We start from the raw sequence: 10,896 nt of genomic DNA on the forward strand, positions 1-10,896 counted from the left end.
CCACCAGCTGAGCTGTGTTCTCGCTGATCTCTGACGGCTTCACCACCACAGCATTGCCTACAAGACAAATGCAGCATGGCGACTCATCACTCCTCCTGCTCTCCTGCAGCACCCACCTATGGACCCACGAAGGACAGGGGCTGTGGTGGGTCCCCGGTTTCTCCACGGCCAGTCCCTTCCAGACCCCACAGCCCGGTCCATCGTGCCTGAGTGACACTGGCAGTCCAGGCACAACAGCCCAGACATGTCCACCTGCCCCACAGGGTCCCTGCCCCTCTGATGAGCCCCCACCAAGAGCTTCAACAGCCTGACCTGCAGGCAACGGCCAGGTCACAGTCCTTGTCGATGTAGCAGGGGCTCTTCCCGCCCAGCTCCAGGGTGACGGGTGTCAGGTGCTTGGCAGCCGCTGCCATCACGATTTTGCCCACCGTGGAGTTGCCAGTATAAAGAATGTGATCAAATCTCTGGGTCAGCAGCTGCGTTGTCTCAGGTACTCCTCCAGTGACCACGGGATACAGCTCCTGTAGGGTAAACAAGAGCCTTACAGTTACCTTGATTAAAAGCAAATATATCAAGGCAGCAGCCCTGCATGGGCAGACTCACTTGTGAGCTACATTAGGATCTGAATAAAGGATAGCAATAACAGAGACAAGCTCTTCTCCTTCCCCTGAAGTTTCACTTGCTGTATGGTTGCACATGATCTAAAAGAAATAGAGGTTGAGGCCAGGGCTGAGTCAGGCTGTGGACCTACTCCCACATATTAAGACCAGGGGCACATACAACTGCTGGGGTCTCCCAGGGACTGTCTCCTTCCTCAGCTCTCACCCCTCGCCTACAGAATGCACTAACTCCCCAGAGGAAACTGCACAGTGAGGCCCTGCTGCACAGGAGGGGACAGCCCAGGGAGGCAGGGCAAAGTCTTCGAGGACTGCGGTGCACATCAGTAAAAAACATCTGGCAGGGGAAAGGCAGCCCCTGGGGTCACTGCCTTCCCTCAGGGCTGACCCCTGCCCATGCGCAGCAGAAGGGAGAACCCCCCCTGCCGACCCAGACCTTGTGCAGATCTGCCTTGATGGCTGCCAGGATCTCCTTCTCCTTCTCCTGCACCATCCGCTCCAGGGCCTTCAGCTGCTGCATCCTGAACTCCAGAGAGCGGCACCGGCCCGAGTTGAAGGCGGCTCTCGCCCGCCCAACGACCTGCTGCATCTTCTCCATGGCTGCTCAGCGCTGCGGGGAGAGAGCAGCAAGACCCAGCTCACCACGGGGCCATTGAGGGCTGCTCAGGCCTGGGAACACTCAACATGGGGCCACCACCAAGAAATCTCCCACCCAGATCAAGGCTAGAAGATGTTCTCCTTCTTGGGTCACCTCCTGCTCCCGAGGGGGCTCCCATCTTCCAAGGCCCTGTCCTGCTTGCGCAGGGTCCACCAACGGACGACACCTCTCACAGCAACCCGCCATCTCTGGGCATGGCTGACAGAACCTTCTCTGTGGGTGCTTTCTTCTGGCTCAGCGATACCCTTAAACCCACCAGCCACCCCACCTTCTGCTCACAGGGATGCTCCCAAGGAGCCGAAACACGGAGATGACCGTGATCTTGGTGGGCAGCCGTCCAGAAGCAGAGCTGTGTGCCTGAAGCCGGCCTGTGCCCGCCTTCCTCGTGACTGCGAGGCCCTCGCGTGGCATCATCACAGAAACACGAGGAAAGGTTGCAGAGGTTTCATCCCGCTTCCCAGGCACAGTCTTTAGTCCGGACAAGCGATCTGCCTGCCGTCCCTGCCTAACCGAAGGAGGCACCGAGGTTCCCTTGCAACTGTTTAAATCTGCCCTTCCCTGCCTGCCGCCGCAGCTGCGTGACGCAGCCCCGATCCTGACCAAGAAAGCAGCTAAAAAAAAAAAAAAAAAAAAAAAAAGAAGGAAAAAAAGAAAGTTACCTTCAGAGCAGCTTCTCTCTCCACCCGTCTCTCGCAGCAAGTGCAAGCAGGCACGAGCCCTTCCCCTGACGCAGCTCGGAGTGATTTCTCCTCCCACGAGAGGATAGCTGGCTCAGGCCCAGGGCTCTCGCTAGATACAAGATGCCCTTTACCCAGATATATCCTCACCCTGCGAAAACGCGAGCCCTGGATCGCCACGTTCAGCCGGGGCCGTGACTCAGCCGCCCCTGCGGGATTGCGAGAGACCACGTGGCTTTGCCCACGTTGGGGGCACGAGGCCGGGGGAGCGCTTTCACGTGCCGCAGCAGCCGTCGGGAGCCAACGAACGCAGCCCGTGCTATCGTCCGGATCTGAACAAACCCCGAACGGGCAGCGCCCGCAGGTGGGAGGCAATCAAGGGGGGGGTGGATTTGCACAGGACAGGAGGAGAAACAGTCCAGCTCCTCCACAGCTCCCAGCACCGCCTCTGCCCACGCCCTACCTGCCTCCGCGCACCTCTCCGGCAGCTCCCCTGCCAGAGCTCTGGAGCGTTCATCCCCTGGGAGATCCATCCCCTGCCCTGCCAGAGCTCTGGGGGATCTGTCCCCATGATCGGGGAGGCCATCGTGCTGGGGACCTGTGCTCCCGTGCTGCGGCAGAGGCACCTGACACCACCTGCGTGACATTCGGCCACGCCACGGCCAGAGCCGGGAGTGGCAGAGGACAGGCAAGATTCCCCAGGAGCCTGCAGGGACTTAGCACGCTCGGTTTATTATTTAAATTCTCAGTGTTTATTTAGTACTTGCAAAATATATCATTAAAAAGGTTTAGGCACATGGATTTTCACCAGACATGAAGAAATCCCACCTATTGCACAGTAAATATAATTTTCTGCTCTATAGTGAGTAATTGCATTTAATAATAATTTTTAAATTTACCTTATTTAAACATTAATATTTCTAAGGTCCTTTCACCTTAAGTTTCTCCAGCATCCTCTCCCCAAGCTAGAACAAGCCCCATATTATCTCCCAGAGCAAGATTACAGCAGACCCAGAAGCTCGAACACAAAGGAGTACAACTCTTTCAGTAATTGTTTTCCCTTGAAGGAATCTGACCATGAACGGGTTTGTACTGGTTTCGGCTGGGATGGAGTTAATCTTCATCATAGTCGCTAAGTTTCTTCATAGTAGGATGGTGCTGTGTTTTGGATTTGTGACCAAAACAGTGTCAGTAACACACCCGTGGTTCAGCTGTGCAAAACACTGCTCACACAGCGTCAAGGTCTCTGTTTCTCACTGCCCCGCCAGCGCGTAGGCTGCGGTTTGCAAGAAGCGGGGAGGGGACACGGCTGGGAGAGGTGACCTCACCTGACCAAAGGGATATTCCAGACTATATGTCGTTGCGCTCAGTGATAAAAGCTGGAGGGAAGGAAGAGAAAGAGGGGGGACATTGGAAGTTACAGCATCTGTCTTCTGAAGTCACTGTTAAGTGTGCTGAAGCCCTGCTTTCCTGGGGATGGCTGAACATCTGTCTGCTGAGGGGGAAGTAGCGAATGAATTCCTTAATTTGCTTGCTTGCATGCCCAGGTTTCACTTTACCTATGAAACTTTATCTCAACCAACAAGTTTTCTCACTTTTACCCTTCTGATTTTCTTCCTCGTCCCACTGCGGGGAGTGAGTGAGTGGCTGTGTAGGGCTTGGGTGCCCAACTGGGCTAACCCTCAACAGGGTACTCTGCGATTCCCTCTCCTCTGAACAGGCCTGAAACGTCTTTCGTATGAGCACAACATACCCCTATCAGCAAAATATAGGCAGCGCAGGTATCATCTTTGTAATTTTCTAACTGCCAAATAATTCTTATAGGCACACGATGAAACCCAGAGTCCCAAAAAAGGGAGTCAGCCTGCACCTCCTGACCAGCTGTGGATGATTCTGGCCCATAGGGATCCACGATCATTTCACCTCAATTAAACAGCAGAGGGGACCTCACTAGGTTTATTCATAACCATAAACCATCAACCAGCAGAGCCCGTCTCAGACTCGGCACCAAGAAAGTGGTTGTTGGGAGCACAACAGAAGACAGACCATCCTGAAAACTGCAGGGAAAACAATGGCAACCCAGTCACAGCTGAAACTTAAGCTCCTGTTTGTCACTGAAGGAAGGGAAGCGGTTTGGTGCAAGACACAGCGTGTGTCCCTGGAAGCAGCGCTCTGCATGGCATGGGGTGGAGGTGGGGACTGGTATTTCTTGCTCTGCAGTCCTCCTTTTGAGAGCTTGTACCCACTGGTCCCTCTGTTTCAGCATGGCTTTTTCGTAAACAGGAGTCTGAGCCTTCTCTTGGTTAGTGCCTCTCTAAGGCTACTCTGTGTGCTTGACAGCTCACTGAAATAACCCAGTAGAAAAGAAAAAAAAAAAAAAAAAAAGACTTCTCAGCTTAAGGAAACAGACAAAGCGAGTGCTCAGAGTATGACTTGCACACAGCGCCTTCTCCTCTCTTCAGTAGTAAACCATCTGTGAAAGCAAAACACAACACCAACGTCCTGTGAAGGATTTGCTGAAACAAAACCAACTCGAGTTCTAGAACAGCCTGAAGCAAAGCCCCTTCGCGAGCACAGCTCACCTGCGCCCTCAGCATGCACTGACTGGGATGCTGTATGAGCTCCGAGCACTGCCACGGAAAGCATCGCTCTCTGGCTCCAGCAGGAACCTTCTACAAGCCCCACATTCACTACTCTAACAAGGTTTTGCCCAATCTCAAAACAGGTCTACACACAGGAGAAGAAAAAAGCTCCTACCTCACTGTGACAGCCACAGCAGTGCTCTGAAACCTGCTCCTCCTTACCACTCACTGAGCCAGCCCAGCCTCTGAACAGCCAGCACAATCAAGAGGGCTTTTCTCTTCAGCACAGACTGGTGATTCTGAGAAAACCCAAATGATTTCAAGATGCCGTGAGTTTCCCCTCTCTTCGCTGAGAAGGCATTCACCTAGACAGGGCCTGCCTCCCTGGCTGCTGCTTCAAGCCCTGAGCCAGTTGTTGGCTTTTACACCTCCTCCTGCACTCAGATATGCAGTCAGGTTATTTCCCCCAGCTTGCTGGGCTCCTGCACGTCTCCTTGCAGCAGTAACAACGCAGAACAGACTGAAGGGCAGAGTGTGATCCACCCTGCCGTCTCCTGTCCCCTCAGTGGCTGCTCCCTTAAGCCTACTAAACCCCCAGGATGCACAGTTAAGCTCTGCAAGGAGCAGCCAGCGCAGGCACACATAGCGCCTGGTCCGCCAGCCACGGAGAACCACTAGCGATCACACTTGGTGTTTTAGATCTTATCCCTCCACCTCAGGAAGCCTCTCGAGTCCTCCAGCCAGCAGGCTTCTGCCTCCCACAGAGAGGGGAGGACATCCCACCCTTCCGCACCACCTAGCCAGAAACAGGGGAGGAAATGGAAATAATTGAGCTAAGGTCAGATGGGGGCTGCAACTGGCTGAGAACAAGAGCTCGTTGTAGCCCTAAGCTGCGGCACAAAACCACAGCCAGCTAGGCTAGGCCGCGGAGCAGCTCGCAACACAGCTGAAGAAAGCCCAGGAATCAAAATCACTCTAGAGACCTGTCCGAAACACACTGCTCACTGCCTCTGGAGGGAGTTTCTCACAGGTGTCACTCACCAAGGCAGAGCAACAACTAGCAGAGCAGCCTAGGAGATTTCTCTGAGGACGTTTCTATTCTAGATAGCGCTTGCAAGAGTGAGAAGCACACCTCAGTAATTTCTATCGTAAGTCTCAAGACAGAAAAAACAGGTCAGGTTCTATGAAAGGACTGCAGTTGCAAAGAGGGAACTTGCAGAAGATCAGACGAACTGTACATGCACTCAAGTAGATGGCAAAGAGCTAAAGCTCACCTTTATCACCACCGCTGCCACAATCCCCAGCAGGGCCAAGATGGCCAGACCCACTCGGCCCTTGTTAAACCGCTTCAAGAGGAAGAACTTGGCCCAATCCACCTTCTTCTGGCTGCTAGGTGGGTACCGGAGTTTGTTCGTACCCTCCATCTTCAGGTCCTTGATCAAGCAGGCGCGGCGGTGGGAGAAGGTCTCAAAGCTGTGCTTGCCGTGGTAGGCGCCCATCCCGCTGTTACCTGAGGGACATAACCCAGGCAGGTCACACCACAGGCTCAGCCAGTCAAACCTTTGGCCACTTGAGGCCACCAGCACGACAAGAAGCAGCACAGAAAAATTCCAGCCGCTTGTCAGCTGCAGTGCGTGCTACCCACCCTGCATCTGCCTTGCTGCAGTTTGAAAGCACAACTTCTCCTTTATATTACTTCAGAGAGGACAACTGTTCCTTCCTCTCTGCAGCACTTCTCAGTCTCTAAGATGTCCCTCTGTAGTCCGTCCTTCTTCTTCCCCATCCCGTTTTCACCACATACTCTCCAGTACTGTGTTGTGTCACTGCGTGGGCTGTTCCCTCTGCCCCTGAGCCATCTCCAGCTCTTCCCTGGCTTAAGCTCCCTCTCAAAGCACTGTGCCAAGGCTCTGAGATCCGACCAGTGTTGTGTGAGAAGGGTTTCCCTAGAAGCCCTGCAGGGTACACCTCCATTTTCCATTTCCAGGACAGCGTGTGCTGTTCACAGCAGCAGCTGAACACTGCTGATCCACAGTCAGCTTGTGAGGACTGTAACACCCAAACCCTCTTCTGCAAAGCTCCCGTAGGCTGTCCCATAACCTGTTCCAATTTCCCCAAACTGAACTCCTACCCTTCCTCCTGCAATTGTTGCTAATCCCTGAGATCACAGCTAATGTTTTTAATGCACCTTTCACATCAGTCCGCACTAAATGCTTCAATCTTCCCAAAACCAACCACACGCAAAGGTTCTTCTCTTTAGGACCCTTTCCTAATGTACTCCCAGAATTTATTATTGAGATCCGCTACACAGAGACCCTTCGGTGGTAACAGGCACAGGGGCACCTGGACACAGAACAACTGCTACTGTTCCCTGCGTCACAGCGTGCAACAAGTCACAACACTTAAGGAGCTCCAGTAACTTACCGACACCACCAAAGGGTAAAGTTGAGAGGAAGAAATGCATGATGACATCGTTTCCAGTAACACCCCCACTAGAGGTTTCCGAGATTACTCTTTTGATTAACTGACAAAAGAAAAAAACAAACAGAACATTACAAAGGGCCAGAAGAGATCAGACTATGTAACTGAGTAGGACTGTGAGGGGAGCTATGAGCCAACTGGCCACCGTGTTCATTTCCTCTGCCTGGTAACACAGAAGAGCCCTCTCCATGCAATGTTAACTGAAAGAAAGTGGGAGAATTCAGAGGAGGGATGTGAAAGCTGGTAATCTGGGAGCTTGCCTCCCATGCAATATATTAAAGGTAACTAAATTAATCATGAAAGACTACAAGGAACCAAAGAGGAAATTCAGCCTTTTATCCTTTTATTTCACAAAGTTACGCAAACGCAAGGCACTTCAGCAAGCAGGAGACGGGGACCCTCCAGCAGCTCAGGGGACACTTGTGTCCCCCAGGAGGCAAACGCTCCCATTCAGAAGCAAAGAGGAGCCAACACAGACCCTGCGGGAGCTGTGCATGGGACCGGCCACGTTCAGGATCGAATTGCGCAGAGTTGCCTCTGCCGGGGGAGCACAGCCAGACCCACCTGCTTGTTGTTGGAGAAGACGTACAGGGCAAGGGGCTTCTCCCGACGATTGATGAACTCAATCGCTTCATCCACGCTCTTCACGGTCAGAATGGGGAGGACCGGACCAAAGATTTCCTCCTCCATCACCTTTGACTCCGGAGAAACATCGGTGAGGATAGTCGGTGCTGAGGCAAACAGGAGGGCAGGAAACAGCGTGAGCAGCACAGAAGACGGGGTCCATCACAGGACCTTGTCCTGGGCGCTGCCTGCGTTCAACACACACTAAGTGAGCAACAGACACACACAGCCCCCAGAAGGCAACCAGGACCACCCCACTTCCCAGCAGTGGTGCCAGAAGCACCTATGAAGCAGGAGGCCTCATCTGTCTGTCCCCCGTGAGCAATCTTCTGCCCTTCCAGCAGGCCCAGGATCCTCTTGAAGTGACGCTTGTTAATGATCCTTTCGTAATCCGGAGATGACTTCACGTCTTCTCCATAGAATTCCTGCCAAAGGGCACAGCAACACCAAAGCGCTCAACACACCTTCACAACAGCCACAGCTCCAGGGCTGCAGCCACAAAACTCGGACCTGGGCTGCAACGGGGACAACTCCCACGGCACGAGGAACTCCACGCTCACCTGCAGAGTTGCCTTGATGTTCTCCACCACTTTGCTCTGGATGGACGGGTCGCAGAGGATGTAGTCTGGGGCGATGCAGGTTTGCCCACAGTTCATGTACTTCCCCCATGTTATCCGCCTATGGGAGAAAGGGAGATGGTTTCTCCACGGCCAGTCCCTTCCAGACCCCACAGCCCGGTCCATCGTGCCTGAGTGACACCGGCAGTCCAGGCACAACAGCCCAGACATGTCCACCTGCCCCACAGGGTCCCTGCCCCTCTGATGAGCCCCCACCAAGAGCTTCAACAGCCTGACCTGCAGGCGACGGCCAGGTCACAGTCCTTGTCGATGTAGCAGGGGCTCTTCCCGCCCAGCTCCAGGGTGACGGGTGTCAGGTGCTTGGCAGCCGCTGCCATCACGATTTTGCCCACCGTGGAGTTGCCAGTATAAAGAATGTGATCAAATCTCTGGGTCAGCAGCTGCGTTGTCTCAGGTACTCCTCCAGTGACCACGGGATACAGCTCCTGTAGGGTAAACAAGAGCCTTACAGTTACCTTGATTAAAAGCAAATATATCAAGGCAGCAGCCCTGCATGGGCAGACTCACTTGTGAGCTACATTAGGATCTGAATAAAGGATAGCAATAACAGAGACAAGCTCTTCTCCTTCCCCTGAAGTTTCACTTGCTGTATGGTTGCACATGATCTAAAAGAAATAGAGGTTGAGGCCAGGGCTGAGTCAGGCTGTGGACCTACTCCCACATATTAAGACCAGGGGCACATACAACTGCTGGGGTCTCCCAGGGACTGTCTCCTTCCTCAGCTCTCACCCCTCGCCTACAGAATGCACTAACTCCCCAGAGGAAACTGCACAGTGAGGCCCTGCTGCACGGGGACACAGCGGACGACACAGCGCAATGGATGCACACGGACGACACAGCGCAATGGATGTCAGAACCGCCAGACAAGTGAAGGAGAAACAATACCTCCCACTACAAACGCGGTTCGGAAGGACAAGAAAACCTGTGACATAATGCCACTGGGCAAATGGCACCCAGTTCTCAGGAAGAGCCAGGCACAGCTAGCAACCAACGCAAACCAGTGCTTACCTAGAAGCAACACCAGCGCAATGTCCAAGAGAGCAATTATTGCAGTGAGAAGTACAAACACACCTCCTTACACGGTCGTGAATGTCAAAAAGGCTGTCACATCGCCGCAATGTTATGTAGGCAGATTAGGTTACACAAACTCAGGAAGATTATGTCAACCTGTCTCTATACTGTCAGAGTAATTCAACCCTTCCTGTATCTCCGGCTTACGCTCATTTGGAGAGAGTGAGCAACGGATCTGACTCTAATCTGCACGAGCCCTTCAAGAGCATGAGAGGTACTTCCTCAAAGACAATCAAGTCAGGCATGGGGTCACACTCACCCGGTCAAGGTACTGGGGAAGGAGATCAGCCACCAGCTGAGCCGTGTTCTCACTGATCTCTGACGGCTTCACCACCACAGCATTGCCTACAAGACAAATGCAGCACAGCCACTGAGCTCTCCTGCAGCACCCACCCATGGATCCACGAAGGACAGGGGCTGTGGTGGGTCCCCACCTGCTGCAATGGCCCCAATCAAAGGCTGCATGACCAGGACAAAGGGGTAGTTCCAGGCCCCGATGACCAGCACCACCCCCAGTGGCTCGGAGCAGATGTAGGCCTCGTCCCGCATTGTCAGCAGGTTCTTCTTCACAGGCTGAGGCGCTGCCCAGGACGGCAGCTTGTCCATGGCCAGGGCCAGCTCCCCCAGCACACCCAGGATCTCATGGCTGTATGCGTTATGCCCACACTGCAATGAAAGGGAGCTTGGGGAGGGGACGTCAAAGGCACCCACCTCCCACGCCCACCACAATAGCCCAGGGAAGCAAGGTACATTCTGATGGCTTAAAGCGTCTGCCAGGGCAGTTACTGGTAGTGCTGCTCCAAAGGAACCCTGAGAGAAGACAATCAGTCTGGGTGCATGGGGCTCAGTGTGCAGAAGCCAAAACCTGACAGCCAGGACCTGCCTCCGCAGTCCTGCCTCAGACTAGCTCCTTCTTAGAAATGGTGGCAGCAGACCTCAGCAGGCCACAGTGAGAACCAGGACCACAGGGGACATCAGCAAAAGCCATCCGGCAGGGCAAAGGCAGCCCTTGGCCTTCTCGCTTTCTCTTCTGGGCTGACCACCAGCCATGTGTGGCTGATGGGAGAAAACCCCCCGCCGACCCAGACCTTGTGCAGATCTGCCTTGATAGCTGCCAGGATCTCCTTCTCCTTCTCCTGCACCATCCGCTCCAGGGCCTTCAGCTGCTGCATCCTGAACTCCAGAGAGCGGCACCGGCCCGAGTTGAAGGCGGCTCTCGCCCGCCCAACGACCTGCTGCATCTTCTCCATGGCTGCTCAGCGCTGTGGGGAGAGAGCAGCAAGACCCAGCTCACCACGGGGCCTCCCTCCTACCGATGGGAACTGGCTGTTCCCCACAGGCACTGAACGCACTCTCAGCCACCAGCCGCACTCCCACCTCCCCAGCTCGAGGGCTGATATCCGCTATCATTCCATCCGAATTCTGCCGTAACTTTCTGAAATCTTAAATAATTTACTGCAGTTTGGGATTTAGAAAAGTCTGAAAAGGAGCACAGGGAGCAAACACCAGTACAACAGCAAGGGAAAGGGCAGGCAGCTGCCGGCGGGGGGG

The 10,896-nt window shown here is 54.0% G+C and overlaps 2 protein-coding genes across 2 annotated transcripts in view; both read right to left on the reverse strand.

Annotated features, from left to right (window-relative positions):
- Positions 1 to 1,215, reverse strand: part of LOC104284405 (fatty aldehyde dehydrogenase-like) — an 8,488-nt gene extending 7,273 nt beyond the window's left edge. Inside the window, exons 1-3 of the mRNA XM_009882739.1 lie at positions 1,054 to 1,215; positions 313 to 521; positions 9 to 116 (exon numbers count right to left, since the gene is read on the reverse strand). Of these exons, the coding sequence (XP_009881041.1) occupies positions 9 to 116; positions 313 to 521; positions 1,054 to 1,215 (479 nt within the window). The remainder of the gene's footprint in view (positions 1 to 8; positions 117 to 312; positions 522 to 1,053) is intronic.
- Positions 1,216 to 4,147: 2,932 nt separating this feature from the next.
- Positions 4,148 to 10,617, reverse strand: LOC104284374 (fatty aldehyde dehydrogenase-like). Its single transcript, XM_009882701.1, has 11 exons — positions 10,434 to 10,617; positions 9,780 to 10,011; positions 9,605 to 9,690; positions 8,491 to 8,699; positions 8,197 to 8,314; positions 7,920 to 8,061; positions 7,577 to 7,743; positions 6,956 to 7,055; positions 5,809 to 6,044; positions 4,710 to 4,833; positions 4,148 to 4,425 (listed from the first exon to the last, which is right to left on the reverse strand). Exons 1-10 carry the CDS (start codon positions 10,593 to 10,595, stop codon positions 4,753 to 4,755), a joined length of 1,533 nt encoding a protein of 510 aa, XP_009881003.1. The 5' UTR covers positions 10,596 to 10,617; the 3' UTR covers positions 4,148 to 4,425; positions 4,710 to 4,752.
- Between the last annotated feature and the right edge of the window lie 279 nt (positions 10,618 to 10,896).

This window comes from Charadrius vociferus, unplaced genomic scaffold, assembly GCF_000708025.1.
Source record: "Charadrius vociferus isolate BGI_N301 unplaced genomic scaffold, ASM70802v2 scaffold793, whole genome shotgun sequence".
Lineage (NCBI taxonomy): Eukaryota > Metazoa > Chordata > Aves > Charadriiformes > Charadriidae > Charadrius > Charadrius vociferus.

Bases quoted from the DNA above. Each gene is read 5' to 3' on its own strand.
- LOC104284374 (XM_009882701.1), bottom strand. From the start codon at position 10,595: ATGGAGAAGATGCAGCAGGTCGTTGGGCGGGCGAGAGCCGCCTTCAAC. The intron at 9,691-9,779 runs GTGGGGACCCAC...TTTGTCTTGTAG, and splicing joins GATTGGGGCCATTGCAGCAG to GCAATGCTGTGGTGGTGAAG. The intron at 7,744-7,919 runs GTGCTTCTGGCA...TGTTTGCCTCAG, and splicing joins TGAGGCCTCCTGCTTCATAG to CACCGACTATCCTCACCGAT.